The 16,478-nt window shown below is 39.9% G+C and overlaps 1 protein-coding gene across 7 annotated transcripts in view; it reads left to right on the forward strand.

Moving 5' to 3' along the window:
- The window catches only part of ABLIM1 (actin binding LIM protein 1), a 217,852-nt gene that overhangs the window by 153,434 nt on the left and 47,940 nt on the right, over nucleotides 1-16,478 (forward strand). For all 7 annotated transcript variants that reach the window (XM_075757837.1, XM_075757834.1, XM_075757832.1 and 4 more), the window contains exons 7-8: nucleotides 11,270-11,357; nucleotides 14,610-14,668. In XM_075757837.1, coding sequence (XP_075613952.1) covers nucleotides 11,270-11,357; nucleotides 14,610-14,668 — 147 coding nt within the window. The remainder of the gene's footprint in view (nucleotides 1-11,269; nucleotides 11,358-14,609; nucleotides 14,669-16,478) is intronic.

Here is a 16,478-nt window from a genome sequence, read left to right on the forward strand (position 1 = left end):
TGGAATGGATTTTAAGGTCAGAGAAACTGCTAAAATCATCTTGCTTGACCTTCTCTTTTCAAAATTGCTGATTACATTACCTTTACTTTTTAGAAACTTCACCTTATTTTGAGATTAAATTTGTCTAACTTCAGCTTTTTTGATGTCATAGTTTTTTTCAATGGGATTGAAAAGCTCATGTTCATTCCTGCTATTATCTACCTTCTTTGCTTTTAATCACCTGTCCGTTGTGATCTAGTGACCTCTGAAGCCTCTCTCTGAATAGTGGTCTCTGAGTCCTTCAGGTTCACAGCTGAAGACTCAACATTGTTTTGATGGTTCTCCACTGAACTCTGTTCTGTAAATCCACATGTTCGCGCTTATCAGTGTTACAATGGTGATGTTGCAGTATCTGGCGTCAAAAACAAACCCTTTTTTCTGCTTTTGCTTTATATTCTTTGTATGCATTAAATGATCGGAAGAGCCAGCCATTTCAGGTACTCTGAGAGCATTTTCTGGGAGATGAGTAATGATGTTCTCAAAATGCCTCTCTCGGTTGCTGTTCCCCACAACATGGCCCTCAGTCTCACAGGGCCCTGCTTTCTTGATTTGCAGGCATGTTACGTTAGATGATTAAAACATACTTGTTAGACAACTTAAGCCATGTCTTTGAGTCATCTACAGATTTACTGGGAAAGGTTTTACACTCTTGTCTTGGCCAGTAGTAGAGGTACCTCATGCTGTGGGTAGAAGGAAGTAATCTCTGAAGTGTCTGGCTCAGCAGAGCCTCCCCTGCTAACACATCCATCTGTCAGAGAATTGCCTAGCTATAGTTTTCTTACGACTCTTGAGTGCGAATTATTCAAGTCTCCTAATTTGTAAATGTTGACTCATGGCAAACACTATTCCAAAAAATCTCGCTCAATAAACAGTATCAAACAGGAAAAATCTATCTTTCAGCATTGTCAGATACAGACCAGAAAGATACACCTCCTGAGTACCTCTGCCTTTTCTGTGTCATCTTTCATCGGTTTTCTTTTACAGCTCTCCAGGGACCTTTGCCTGATCTGTGATTTTTTTAATGTTTATTTTTATTTTTGTTGTCATGCTTTATTAAAGACTCTTACTGTCTTTAAACATATTGTCCATAGTTACTTCTTTGGTAACTTTAGCTTTCTTATCAGTTATCTTTACTTCTAACTTAATGACTTAGTCATTGCCCTCCTCCCTTTTTTTTTTTAATTAATAGTATCTCAGTTCTTATGATTTTTCTGTGCCTCAAGTGTATAGACCATGATAACGTTTTTGTTTGTATTTTAGAATACAGAATTTTGACATTCATTAGGATGTCTTAAAAATTCCTGAGTTTATCTTCTTATGGTTACTCTAAGATCTAGGAATATGTTCCTTTAAAATTCCACATGCACATATATGTGTGTATATATGTATGTATGCACATATAACACTGATCTTTATTTCTGTCAGTCCATAAGTGCAATCAAATCATGATTGGAGTGGAAATTATTGTTAACTTTTGGAATTGAAATTAACCTTTTTATGTTAGGATGAGGTCTAGTATTTATCACCTGCTGTCAGATGCAAGAGTTTCTGATTTATGAAATAATTCCATTGGGGGTTTATTAAGATACAAAGGAAGTTTGTTATTAACTTTTCTAGCTATATTTCAGCGGGTTGAAGTCAGCTATAGTTCAACTTCCCATTGTTTTGGAAATATCGTTGCAGCACTGCAAATAAAACTTCAGTTAACGTGATCTGCTAAAGCATGTACATCAAGCTCTGTTATTAGATGTTCAGCCAGAGGGACAGGTCGAGAGAGTCACAGTCACTTCATGCAGAGGGTTAAAAGGAGAAACATGGTTTTGTTTCAGTCTTGAACTCACATATTCCTGATAACTCACCAGTCCTGTTATCACCTAACAAAAAAACCCCACGAAGATGACTTGGAAAGTGGGTGATTCCCGGAGTTATGAAAGATTGTGTGTCTCTTGAATCTGGTACCTAATCCATTCACGAGACTCCATGCTGTCCCTTGACTTGTGCGATATAACTCATACTCAGCAGCAAACCAAGCTAAAGGCTTTACCTTGCTTTCAGCAGGTTAGAAGCTGTGGCTGGAACAGCTTTCTTGCTTTGCTGCAGAGAAACCCATCACTCAACTGTACAGCTCGACAGACCTACATAACCGTTTTGGTAGTCAGCAGAGGTGTTTTACTGGCTGGTTGAGACAAAGTTATCGTTATGCCGGTATTAGGCTGTTGGAAAAGGCCCTTGGCCCTATGGTGAAGTTACTGTAAAGTAGCTTTGCTGGTTGATTCCAATTCCAAACTAATCCAACAATATGAATGTGGCTGTAGTCAGGTCCTTTAGGTGAAGTATCTTTTCACATATAAAGGAATATTTAGTTCACTAATGCGTAGAAAGTCCACACCTGTACTTAGGAACTGGACCTGTTCCAGCATTGTTAAGAAATAGAGGAGGGATTTGTATCAGGCCTTGCCAAATACTTCCTGTTGAGTAGTTCAAGATTTAAAAAAATAAAAAAAAAGTGCAATAAACATAGTTTAAAAGAAAATTGAATGGCAGATGCTGGATTTTCCCCTCATATGCATAAGGGTAATGAAGGTGGTGAATTCACAGTTTTTTATTGTAATTAGATTAGAGTGAAGCTACATAGAAAATCCTGTCAATTCACTTACCTCTTCATTACAAAACAGAACATGTGCCTAAACAAAGCACTGCATGCATTCCATGGTTAGCCTTCCTTTTTTGCCGAATATACACATTAATTATCTTAATAAAGTCTAGTGCATTTCCTCTGGATTGTCTCTCATTAACTACATGTTCAGTCACTGGGATTAGGTTTCTCTGTGCATAAATGTAAGCCAGGATCTTAACAGGGATGTTGAAATCCTGGCAATAAGCCATAAAGCTGTGTCTGCTATTGTTTTGCTCCTCTGTACTGCCCAGGGTATTCTAACTGGCCACTTTGGGCTACTGTGGCTATGTTTCTTGAGTGGAATTACTTTATTTATAGTACCAACCTCCTGCTGTTAGCTACGTAGGTAATATAAGTTCATAGCTTTGGTCCCGCATGTAGCAATAGGTGGATTTGCCCCATGAAGACAGAATTAATAGCTCGCATAAAGACCACAGTTGGTAGTTCAGCTTTTCACCTGTGTGTGCAACTTAACATTTGGATGTTGCAGTACAGTGAGAACTCAAGGCTGAGCTGACAGTGCGGTCACAGGTGACTGCTAAGATCGTACTGAAGTAAGTCCAGTTGATATTCAGCTGCCATGAGGACTCTTTCTTCATGCCAGCAGAGCAGATGCACAACTGGGGATTTAGCCTAAATCATTACTATCATCTTTGCTATAAGGAAAAATTATATTCCAAGCAGCAATAATTGCATTGCTGTTAGCACAAACTAATGGGTATAACAATATTGTATGCTGACGGAATTAACGCTAATAAGTTACAAAGTTTATTATAGTCCATCTGTTAAGGCATATACTAGCATGACATTGGCAGTCACTGTTGGGATGCTGGGAAGTATATTTGTATAAAAATCAGAAAGTGGACATGAATTAACAGTAGAAGCGTTCAAGCAGTGGGACAGCTGCAGTTTGGCTTACCCAAGGCAGCACAGCAAGCGATGGAAGGCTCTGAGGATCTTCCATGCCCCTTGCATGCATGTTGTCATTCAGATTTACAGTTGTGGCCTCACGCTCCGTTTCCCACTGTCCCCCGGTGTGGTGTCTTGTGTCTTGCAGCCCCATCAGCCTGGGAACTGCCAGTGTGAGCTCTGCTTCCCGCTGCTCTGTCCTGCCTCAGGTTGAACGGAGGCAGAGACTGTGCTGAGAGCTGTTTCTATTGAGATACTGTGACAGTAGTACTAAAAACAGCTTTAGAAGGTCCTGGTTTTAAAGATAGATATCAAACAAGGTTTTATCAGACTAGAATATTTTCAATGTTTAAATTGTGTTACGCTTTCCTTCCTTTGGTAGTAACAGAGAAAATTATGGTAGATTCTGAAGTCCTTTGGAAGCAAAGGACCTGCATTTTTATTTTTGTATCTGAGCACAGATACTTGTATTGACTTACTAAACAGATAAGAGCCTGGGAAAAATGAGTGGACAGTTTAGGTCAGGATGTTATTAGAGGCAAATTTTGGTCTTCATAATGTTTGTGCTGTTCCAGCCGCTTGTGAGATCACAGAAGCCTGCAGAGAAGGGAACAATGGAATTTGATGTTATACCAAACATCAAACAGGGTTGAAGGTTCTGTGACCTCTGCAAGTAATTAAAATAAAGCTTCACTGGAAAGTGGTAGGCTACTGCCACAGTTCCTGTTTTACAATTCACAGCATTCCTTAAGGGGTTTAAAAGATGAGTCTGAGTTATTCTTTGTGCTGCTCCTTAGTCCTTAAGAGACTTAACAAATCAGGTCATTCTTCTCAGAGTCATGGTAGAACTAAATATTTGATTAGGTTTGTCCATCAAATGGGCCCATTATACCCGTTCATAAAAATTTAAAGGAAAAGGAAGGGGGGAGGCTTTTACTCTTAAACGTACTCTTTCAACTACATAGCAGGTTTTGTGGTATTTAAATAGTATTAGAAAAGTAAAGCTTTCTACATGTTTAATAGCTGTTTGTCAGGTGACTGCTAAGATATCTTTGAATGGAGAGTGAGTGCAGCTGTGCAAATGTAATGCAACAAATATGCACTTAATTGTGTCCTTTGGCCAGCAGAAAATGTCTGGTGGTAATTAGTTCTTCCTCTACCAGACCCACTGGCATGTGAGCTCTCCTAGCAGGATTCTTGTTATTGTTCTCTCTGGCTCTTGTTCACTGTTGTTCTGGAAGGAAGGACAGGACTGAAGGCATGAGTAATAGGAAATCTTAAGCGCTCACGTTCACCAAAGAGGAAAACATTTATTTAATCAGACTAGAGCTCTACAAGCACTCAGAGAATAAAAGTTAGTCTTGTGGGAAGTGGGGACAGAGGGATGGACTTGAAATATAGAGTCCTTGGCTTTGAAGTACTATTGCCATGGGGATAAAGCTGTCTCTCTGCTCAATACAGGTACTTCTTATGCTGGGTTTCTGGGGCACGCTGTATCAGCTTGTGTGCAGCTGTATTTGTGGTTCCCGGGCTGGAATCATTCTTGCAATACCCACCATTGCCTTCCCTGACACCTCTGAGTAACAGTATGCTTTTGGCTTCAGGAGGTCCCCAAAGGCATCTTGAAAAAGTGAAGGCAAACAGGTGTTGTGCACATTGTGAAGACATTGGAGCGTCAGTGGTATGAGAAGGGGTTGTACAGGAGCTCAGAGCATTGTGGTTTAGGTGCTTCAAACACCTCCCTACCTCCCAGCCTTTTAGTTTTTTTACCTTTTAAACTGCAAGGTCTCTCTGAGCTTGATGCACGCAGTATGTAATGCAATGGCTATGCTCTGCAAGCTTTCTCATTCTGGACAATTGTACAGAGTTATTACCCTCCCATTAGAGGGAGCCTTCAAAGCCCTCTGTAAACAGTACACAGTAGCTTTTAAAATGGCATTGAAGACTGGTTTCATCAGCTAAGGAAGATTTGTATGTCTAAGCTGAAGTCATTTAAGAGAATAGTATGCTAGAAGGCTGAAAATTGAGAGCTGCTCAGTCTGAAAAGGTAATCTATGAAAAATTTAGTCTGTCATTATCAACTATTACTATAGGTCTTGGTATTGTTATAATACATAATAGAGCTTGTACTTATGCTAATGTTACTTAGAACATGTCCTCTGCACAATGTACACATCAAGGTCCCCTATGTAGCCCATCATCCATGAATCCTGGCTACTGAGCCTCCAACTCTCATTCATAAGCCTTAGAGGAGAGGTGATTACGTGTTTTTATTCTCAGGACTGGTCATGAGGAACACATTTCTGTAATGGTTTTCCTTGGTAGTGTTTCTCCAAAATAATTTATGAAGGACATTAAATGTTATTTCACCTTGGTTTTAGATTGGGAAAATGAAGCTCAGTGTTGTTAAAGACTTGATTCTAGTATAAGTTTTCAAATTACCAGATAAATAAAACTATGTATATTTTACTATGTAAAATAATGTTAAAACCTATTTTTGGTACATGAATATGCATATAATGTACATAGTGTGTATAGTAGATGTATAATAGAAAAGAAATGGAATGCATATGTTGCTGGTCAACGACCAATCTGAGAGACTTGCAGAACTATGGAAAGCTACTCAAATTTAACATCTGTGTATTTACATTTATAATGACACTTATAGTATACCTTTGGCCACTGTTCTAAGGCTCTGGATGTATTTGATGAATGAGTATATACTACTATGGTTTTTTAATCTAAATTTTTCTGTCTACTGTGTTCAAATAAGATTTAATCTGAAAATCTATTTTAGATTTGTCAGTGTGGGTAGAAGATAAATAGGAAAGTCAGAAGAGATTGTATATTGTTATAAATTGATAACTGATGTTCTTTGCTTTTACTGCAAATGCAAGTGCCAGTTGATTTAACAAAGAATTTATAAGCAGTGACAGTAACACATAGGTTTAATATTTCATTTGACAAGAAACTTTGCTGTCAATTCATTCAATTCCATTTAAGAATTTATATGCAAAGTAAGAGTAATAATGTGCAATATTCTTTTGGTTGGTTTTAGCACTTCTAGCTAAGCAGAACCAAGTTATTTTCAGCAATGAATTCAGCTTACTCAAACTTAGTTTAGGGACAGTCCTCTAAGGTATGGGTCATAGTTTGCACAGGATAGTTTGTATTGTCCTGAACACTTCAACCAAAGCTGAAATAATTCAGAAGGGATCAGAAGCAATATGATAGATCAAAACCTAGTGGCTGCATAGCTGTATTTTGAACAAGAAAGTGATGTCTTGCTGATGGCAGGGTGCAAGATGCCACTTGAGAAATACTTGTTAGCAGAGCTAACTGTAAGGGATTTCTGGACATGAAGTGATCTTGAGAAGGGGTAAGGAGAGCTAGGCACAGTGGGAAGGAAGTGACTTTAACCTTCTTGCACCTTGGCTGAAGAATCTTCAGCTACTTGTTAACAGCCAACGGGGCTGAGATCCAAGCCTTCAGTCCACAGCACAGTAGCACAACGTTACAGGAAGCTACCTTGGCCATACTGAATGAGGGTTTAGTAGCCTGAGAGCTGGGCAAGAGCAGATCTCTAAAAAGTGTGAATATTTCACCCCCTTGTAGATCCAAAAGGTTTTCCTAATACCTTGTAAATGACTGATTTTTAGCAACCAGTTTTCTCAGATGTTTACAGCAAGTCAGGCATGGGAAGATTAGCCTTGAGTTAGTTGAGCTGCAGATTGTTTTCCAATGGATACCCATTGAAGTAAGGCTTCCGCTCCTGACTGAGGTGGAAACACGTTACTGAGGTGGAAAACTCAAGAAACTGGTTTGGAAGCATTCAGCAGTATCTGCAGCTGCTGTGGTATGTAACTCCCCCCAAACATCTCCAGTGCAGGGTGTGTTAGCACTTCCACTTAGCAAGCTTGTGTTATCTTGGGTGTGGTGTTCATTCATCATCAGTCACAGTAGGCTAAAATTTGGTCAGTTGTTTCAGCCTCTGGGAAAGATCTGATAAACTTGAAATCGGTCTCTTTGACTGTTTTGAAGAGACATGACGTACACATGTACGTCATTTAAACGATATTCTCTTGACAGTAGCATATCAGAAGTTTTTCCAGGAAAAAATCTTCAGAGAGGCCACAGTCTACACATATATTATGATGAATTCTGGATTTGTTTCCCTTATAAATAGCCTGGCTTTTAAAAACATGTAAACTGCTTATAGCAATTGACAGATGAGTACTTGAATTCAGGTGCCCTTTTCTAAAGGATGCTCAAGAAAAGCTTTGTGATGAGGAGAAAAATAAGTGGAAAGTTTATTGTATGATCACAGCAAGTGAAAGACTCTTTAATATTAGCATTAGATGGACTGGATACAGACCTTTTTAGGATCAAGCTAGTAGAAGTAACGAACCAAAGTTGTTGTGAATTAATTGCAAAACAAGGAACAGGAACCTCAGAAGCCTAGGACTGCCAGGGTAGCTATGAAAACCCAAAGAATTGGCACTTTTTGCTTATGACAATGAAAAGTAGCATTTGATTAAAATGTAGGTGCAATATGGATTTTTTGTTCCTAAACAAACAAACAAAAAAACCAAACCAAAACAAAAAAAACCCCAAACAAAACTCTCAAAAAACCCTAAACAAAACCCCCACACCTCAAAGGCCAGACTGGAAGAACAGAAGCTGAAACTGTACAGGTGTGAATGTGTGATTTTCTTTGACCACATGCCATGGTCCTCTCACAATACAGTTATCTCTGCTGGATTCTGACTACCCTTCTTAAAGCTAGAGCATCAGGGTGCTTGGTAGGGGGTGATTTCTTTATAAAACCTACTTCATCTGATAATACTTATGTACAGAGGTTTCAGTCCTTTGCATCTGGGAACGTGGTAAGCATCTCACAGGACACAATCCCACCTCACATGGGATATCTCAGAGGTTAATTAATAGTAATATAACAAGCCCTGTACTCTTTCCAGTTCAGACTACTTAGCTACCCTACTGAATACTTGTTGAGAAGCTATGAATTTTATTTCAGAAAAATCCATGTGTCTACTGAAAATTCGAGCTCTGTAAAGTAGTGGCACAGTTATACAGCAGAGATATTCTTTAGTTGGTTGAGACAGGCAGAGCCCAGAAAAGATTCCTAGTTTATTATTTCAAATCTATTTTTTCAATTACTGTCTTCCTGTTTGAAAAAGATCCTTTCCGGCAGTGATTCAGCCTTCTTAGGAATTTTTTATATCTCATTAACTGGGAGCAGTTCCCAGGACATCAGATTTGCCATCATCTTTACATCAAATACGTCTGAAATCGCTTGTGACAAGCAGCTCTGTGGGCCCCACTCTGCTGAAGGACTTTAGGAATGCTCAAAAGTGGGGATTATTTTTACCAAACACAGATAAAATTGCTGTTCCTCTGTATGTACAATATTGTCTGCGTGAGGCAGAAAGTGCAGAAAGGGATGTCAGCATCTGCTGAGTGCTGAGCTGTCTGAATTGGAGATCTACCTTTGACCCCTTTTCAATATTCACAGCTCTAAGCTGCATATATATATATACGTATACAAGTAGCAGTTCTTTGCACATCTGCATTCAAGCTTACAGTAGCTGTGGTTTGATGCCAGCATTACATTTCAGATACATTCAGAGTTTCTTCTTTTTTTTCTTTTTAAATTCCACTCTTGAATGGAACTGACCGGCCACCTCGGGGGTTAAATAGTTGCTAGAGAGAGTCAGAGACAAAGAGTACAGCCAATAATGAAAATGATAAAAAGAAAATGAGCATTAACTGTGTTTTTCCTTCTCAGTTCAATATTGGTTTTGTTGCTGCAAGTCAAGCATCATTTCTGTGTTTCCTCCCTCACTACCTTTTCTTTCTTGAATAGGCATATCTTGTAGTGACCTTTCATGCTCCCTTTTACCAGAGCCCCTTTTTTTGCCTGATAGGTTAAATCTGCTGTGCAAAAAATACTAAATCATATTAGTCTCCCTGTTTGGTGGATGCTGCCCTCTAAGGAGCAGGAATCAGCAGCAAAGGCAGTATCTGAATGAGAGAAGTGCAGGTTTTTTGCAACTCAAGAGTGAGTGTATGGCTAACAGCACACTGAGTCCTCTTCTCTGGCCTCCTAATGCTGAAATTCCTGGACAGGAATTGTTCTTAGTGATAATGAAAAATAAATAGTCATGTCCACAAACACCACTGTCTCTATGAATAGCTGCTTTTCCCCACCTTCCTTGAAATCAAACCAGTTACTGCGCTATTAAGGCAGGAATGAACGAGAACGTTAAAATTAAATGGTGCAGCTTTACCTGTAGAAGGGCTGGGTGGTAGATCTGGTTGTCTGGTAGTTGTCAGGTATGTTAATCCATATACTTTATCATCTCATATAAATGCTTTTAAATACTAAGCCTGTATAGTCAATGTTGAACATGAACCAAAAATATGTTGTTACTCATCTCAATAGACATAAGGAAAGGTTGAATTTAGTAATGTTACAGTCTCAAGTATAATGAAGTAGGAAGTGGATTTGATGACATTTTACAAGGCAGCTACGGAGTAAACAGATATTTTGTGGATATAACATCTCAGCGGATAGGGGATATTTCGTGAAAAAGGATTTGAGGTTAACTTGTTTGGAAGGCCAGACACAATTTTAAAGCCCTTTAGAATTCATTACTTGTCACTATTAAGGGTCATTTTCTAGGATTAATTATTTTTAGATTAAAAAGCCTGATAGGGATTTTGCATGCTTAGTTTCTGATGCAAGGAGCTTTGTACATTGGTTGCTTTGCTCTCCTAAGGAGAAGAAATCACATTAATATCTGTGCCTTGATTTTTCCTGTCCTTTATAGGCCTGAAATCTGATAAGCTTTGTTTGTTATGGGTATCAATGCATTAAAGAGAATAAATGGCTCAGTGGATTTGGATTTGGGTAACAGGATCTACAGTATTTAGGATCTTTACATCAATAGTTCAAATTCAACACAAGCTGTCTGTGCTAGTGTAGCTTCTGAAGGCAGGCATCTGTGAATTGAGTTGATGGTCCCAGAAGTGGCTCTAAAAAGCTCTATTAATGCCTATATCAACAGTGTCGGGAAGAAGGCCAAGGAATGAAATGGCAGGTTGAAAACTGTCATTCGTTGTCTAAATTCATCCATAACAATTGAGTAATTAAGAAAATACATGCTGTTTGACAACATGAGGAGGCAGCAGGTTTACACAAATATCTTAAGTGCAGTGTAACAACCATTGCCTTGAACTGTTAGATAGATGGAGGTTTAAAAAGATGTTGGGCAAATCATGGAGAATAGATAGTGATGTAGCTTCTAGCCAGGAAAGCTTTAAACCACTGATGACTTGAATGGGAAGGTGTGAAGAAGAAAGGCTGTTCTGTATTGTCTTGTTTCTTACAGCCTTTTACCCCAAGTAGTTGCTGCTGGCCCTGTTGAGGATGGGATACTGTACCAGACAGACCTCTGGGCTGAAGTAGTATGGCAGATCTTACATTCTCATCACTATTGTCACATCACAAGGGCAATTTGTATCATAACAGATGAACCAGAAGGAAAATGTCAGCAAATAATAAGTGTTCACAAAGCAGTGCAATGCAGTGGTCCCTCATTTCCCTTTTTTATTTTTGTTTAGGCAGGTGACAAGCATTATCATCCAAGCTGTGCACGATGCAGCAGGTGCAACCAAATGTTCACAGAAGGAGAAGAAATGTATCTGCAAGGTAAGGATCTCTCCATTCCAAAACAAGAAAATCAGACTTTGTAATTTTTCTGTTATGGACCTCAGGAGTTTATAAACCATCCCCATGCAATATGGGCAAGGAGGACTATAGCCATCCTACCTTCAAGAGTGTTCTCATACTTAGGTATTTGCATACTTAGGAGGGGAGAGACACCTGGCTCCTGCATCTGCCATCAACCTCCTCTTGGCTGTATCTGCCTTTCTGTGGTTGTGAATTAATGTTCTTCGTGCTCACTGTGTCTCAGAGGAGGAGCAGCCCAAGTTGCGTTGCTTTATTGTTCATAAGCTGTTTTCTGACTAAATAATGTTATTGCTGAGTGTGCTCCAGACTGTCCTGCCAAAGCTTTCCTTGCTGAATTCAGCATGCTTGTAAGTGTAAGTGACCCAAAAGCTTTTCCTGTGCAAAGCTCTCAGCTGAAATGTATATCCTGACTGCATCCAAATTGTTTACTCTAGGGTGCAGAATAACAGCATTCCAAGAATTTCTCTGAAATAAAAATACGACACCACAACACTGAAGCTAGAACCAAAATCACATTGTTGATAAAATATTTGAAAATAGGCAGCTTCCATCTCACTTCTAATTGTCCTCTGCACAGGACATGAAAGCACTGGTGTTGGTATTGCTTTGTATAATAGAGGACCCTGGCAGGTTTGTGGTAGCTGCTTGTATTAGAAATGTGTAGGAAACCTGCAATAAGAGAACATGGCAAAACAAGCTGTCCGTTTTGGGGCCTTCTAGGTTAAGGATGGTTTGAATAATGCTACCAGAAGCACTCTGCTCCAACACAGGAAAATGAAAAGGAAGCAGCATCAGAAACTTTCTCTTTCCCATTGACTTCCTAGTAATATATTACTCTATGGACTGCCCCAGAAGACTGTTGCTGAGCTAGGATGTTCCTCAGTGTTTAGAAGGATGCTTCACTTGGTTCTCACAGAGGCTTTCAGCCTTATTCAATGTACAAATAATAGCATGAGTTACTGATTTTGAGAGAGCTGTATGGTGAAACAATGGTACATGCAAAGTAAAAAGCTGAATAAATGAACATGTTGGTTGGTGTCTGCCAAGTGAGCAAACATATGTTGAGAATGGGAATAACCACAATTTGCTGAACTGTTTCTGGTAAGAAAAAGAGCGGCAATGTAGCTTGAGAATTTGCACCATTCCAGGCATTTCAAAATAGATTGACATGTTTAGATGAATGAAATTGACAAGTTGTAGGTGGCTCAGAGTTCAAGATCATGAAAAATATTTACATTTAAGTTCTTAAGCCTGCTCAATCTGATTTGAGTTTTTAAATTTCACGTATTTCAAACCTCTTACCACTTTGTGGAAAAACAAAATAAAACAAAAACCCCAAACCTCACAACCCTTAGCTAAGTTTCACCATGAAAATGACATCCAGACTCCCATGCGTTTCTTGTTCACGTTCAGCAGCTCCAGCATTCTCCTGGGGTGTCCCTAAAATTGTGCCAGTTTGTGCTAAATACTGCCTGAAAATGCAGTGACAGCTTTTTATTTTATGGTGGACATAGTGTAATAGAAAAGAAACTGAGGTACAGAGGAACAGAGATTCTTTTTCTGAGTGTTACACAGGAAGCTCACAGCTGAATTTGAGAGTTGAACCTAAACCTTCTGAGTCTTAGTTCATCAGCATTGTAACATGAACTCCCTTCCTCCTGAGTGCTTGGATCTGTCTGACCTCCTGAGCAAATGCACAGGGCATGCTTCTCTCCTGATCTCGCAGGCTCTGTGGGGTCCTGGCTCTGAGGCTGCTATTTGTTTACAGAGAAGGCTGTTGGTGCACTTCTCCCTGTTGTCTGATCGTTTCCTCCTGCCAAATGCGCAGTTTCTTCTTCCTCGGCTTAGACTCAAAGCCAAACATCTCAGACCCCTGATCCAGAGTCACAGCATTCCCTCCAGTCTCCTGATGATGATTATACTGTGTGCTGCTGGGAAGTGAAATCATTCCTGCTGGTTTTTACTTCTGTACCGAGCCATGTAAGGGCTCGTTAGAACAAAATTTCCAGGGGCCCTGACCCATACCTCTCCTGGGCTCTGAGGGTGGGGTTTCCTCTGACTGCACTTGAGCTAATAGTCACCAGCAGGAGACCTGGACTTTGCTCTGTTTGTGGACGGAGTGAAGAGGTGACATTCTCCCCTGCAGACAGGCAAGGCTCTATATTGGCTTTGTGGTGACTGGAATGAAGTTTGAATTTGACTGCAGCTGCAGTCAGTGTTAAAAATCAGCATTAGCTTCTGCTCCATTTCAACTTGGCTGATACCTGCCAGCAGCTTCCCAGCAGTGACCACAGTTTACACTCTGTTCCAAAGGAGAACTGAAACGGGATGGAAGTGCTCCTTGCCCCTGACACTGCTCAGCCTTTGGGGACAGCCAGATATTTCCATTTTTACAGCATAAGAGAGAATCTCATGTTTTGGACACAAACAGCAGGGACTTTGCCTTTTTTAGCAGGGTGTGTAGCTGGAATATGCCATGTGGAAATGCCAGTGGAACACATGCCAGTGACCTTGTGGAGCAAGGGGTAGAAATGATGTCTGTGCCAATGGCAAGTATGGTACACTGTGATCTAGGGAGAGGCTCTTTCACACGCTGCTTTGTCCCACCTGTGTCGTACTGGCCTCTCTACCTTAATGCAGTGGGTGAGATACTTTGGTGCATTGTGAATTTTCTAATTTTACATTTCCTGCTGCGTTTTGCATAATTGCAGGGGAGAGGTGATCCGAGTAATACTTTACAGTAACTGAATATGACACCTATTCCTCAAGGAAGTCATAGGCAGGGCTTTCTCAGTATTAATGGACTTCCTTTCTACGTGTGGTGCAGTACATAAGGGGAGAACAGATCAGGTAGCCATGGCCCAGTTCTTTTGCTCTTACCCTCCATCTTGCCGAGAGGAACCCTCTGTCTTTCAGTTCCTCCAGCTGGTGTTCACTGACTCCCTTGCTGCTTGAGACTGAGTTTTAATTACGAATGCGTGCAAGTGCTTTGACAGCCTCAGGAAAAGACTGCTCTAGATGGGCCAAGGATTTGAATTTTTTTTTGTTTTACTTTCATTTCTCATGAGCTAGAATTGAATATGAATTACTTGCATAGTTCATACAGATTCACCATCTGATGCAATGAAGGGATTCTCTTTAATAACTGACTTGTCATGACCAGAAGTCATCTGCTTTACTCTGAATAAAGATGGGGTTTTTCTCCCTCAGGTTCCACTGTCTGGCATCCCGACTGTAAGCAATCCACTAAGTCTGAAGATAAGCTACGGGTAAGCTGAATTCGTGGTAATGACACACCAGATATTTTGTGCACACAATAACTCAATGTTTTTTTTAAAAGAGTGACTTTTTCCATGTTTTCTTTGCATAGCTGTCACAACTCTGGCAGAATAAACAGTGGAGGCACTTCAGAGGTATTGCTCTGATTTTTAGGCTCACCACCTTCACATACCTGTCTCAGCGCACTGCCTTAAAGATAGTGTCATTTACTGACATACAGACATGGCAAAGTCTCTAAGACACTTCATTTCATATCTCAGTTATTGTGAGAGAGACTCTTAAGGAGGAAATGTGAACAGGGCAAATGCTATAATATATTTTCGTAGTTCTGCACATCTATATTATTGCTCCATAGTTATCCCCTGTTCTGCATGGTTATTTACAGCATTCAGACAATATGGACTCTTCTTTGCCATCCAAATAAAACCCAGCCTAAAGTGATTCTAATTTGAATGCCAAGAAGAGCTACCCTTGGATTCACCTCGGCATATCCAGACAAACTCTCTGGATCAAATCCTCGATGGCAATAACACTGCACCGATAAATGCTGGAGCCTGGCTTTTTGCACGCACCAGGCAATTCTAAGCCCATATTCACTAACTCATCTTCTGGACAATTTACTCTTTTTGATGTCTCAGTTGGTCCTTTGAACTTTGATAATGTTTCTGGATATCAATATTAGAGACTGTATATCAATAAAATGTCTTTCAGACAAGGAAACCAAGAGGTACTGGCATGGAGATACATGGGATATCCTGTAGGTTGTGTTCTATGTGTGACTCATTCACAGGAAGCCATGTCCTTCAGAATTTATTCAGGTGCACTGATCTGTAAAACATCCCTTGCAGAGAATTTACTATGGTTGTAGGTAATGTGCAGATACATTCTTATTGAGCAGAGTTGAGTTAGTCTGGGCTGTACTGATAGTAAGTAGTATAATTGGCCCTAGATGGGCATGGGATCTAGCACAGCCAAACATCACTGTAGTACCTTCCAGCATTTGCACATTGTTCTGTCCTGACTTCCCATAAGAAAATGGAAAATTATGCCAGACTGGATTTTCTTCCTCATTTAACAATTTGAATGTAAGACAGTGTTTTGGCCCTACTTAAGTGTCAGAATACTTGTGCTTTGTAGTGAACGGCTGGGGTACAACACCTCCCTTTCACTTGGACCCAAGAGTCTTATCAAAGCACTCCTGACTACATTACAGCCCTTACGAACCTTCTACAGCTGACCTTATAAAATAGGTTGGCTTATTTCCATTCCTTATGGAAATGGCCAAAGTCCTCTTCAAATATTTTCTTTTTTTCCGTCACACTTTCAAGCATGTCATTCTTCTTCCCCCTCAGCTAATTTTAATTGGAATGAAGTAAATTAATTCATCCACCTGCAAGACTTTGCCTAAGTTCTTGCAGGAAAATGAAGTGAAGCAAAAGAATGCATATTAAGGGAAAGTCTGAGGAATGTTATGGCACAGCTATCCAAGGTCACTGTGTTCCCGGATGAGAGCTCCTATGCAGAGGTTTAATATGTCTTTAAAAGACATTGACAAATGCACTGTACTGAAGCTACCTGGAGAGATGGAGAATTTTTAGCTTCAACGGTACATCACAGATAGTCTCTATCTACTCTCCTGCAAAGTCAGACACCTTGTTTTAAAATCAGTTTGAGTTCACTTTGATGACTCTGACACATTTCATTCTGCTGACTCGAAGGCAGTAGCAAGCATAGGTACAAAACCAAATGAAATGAGGGGAACTATGTGCTATTTGAACATGTCATCGTTAAATTATGAGT

Source organism: Balearica regulorum, chromosome 7 (genome assembly GCF_011004875.1).
Source record: "Balearica regulorum gibbericeps isolate bBalReg1 chromosome 7, bBalReg1.pri, whole genome shotgun sequence".
Lineage (NCBI taxonomy): Eukaryota > Metazoa > Chordata > Aves > Gruiformes > Gruidae > Balearica > Balearica regulorum.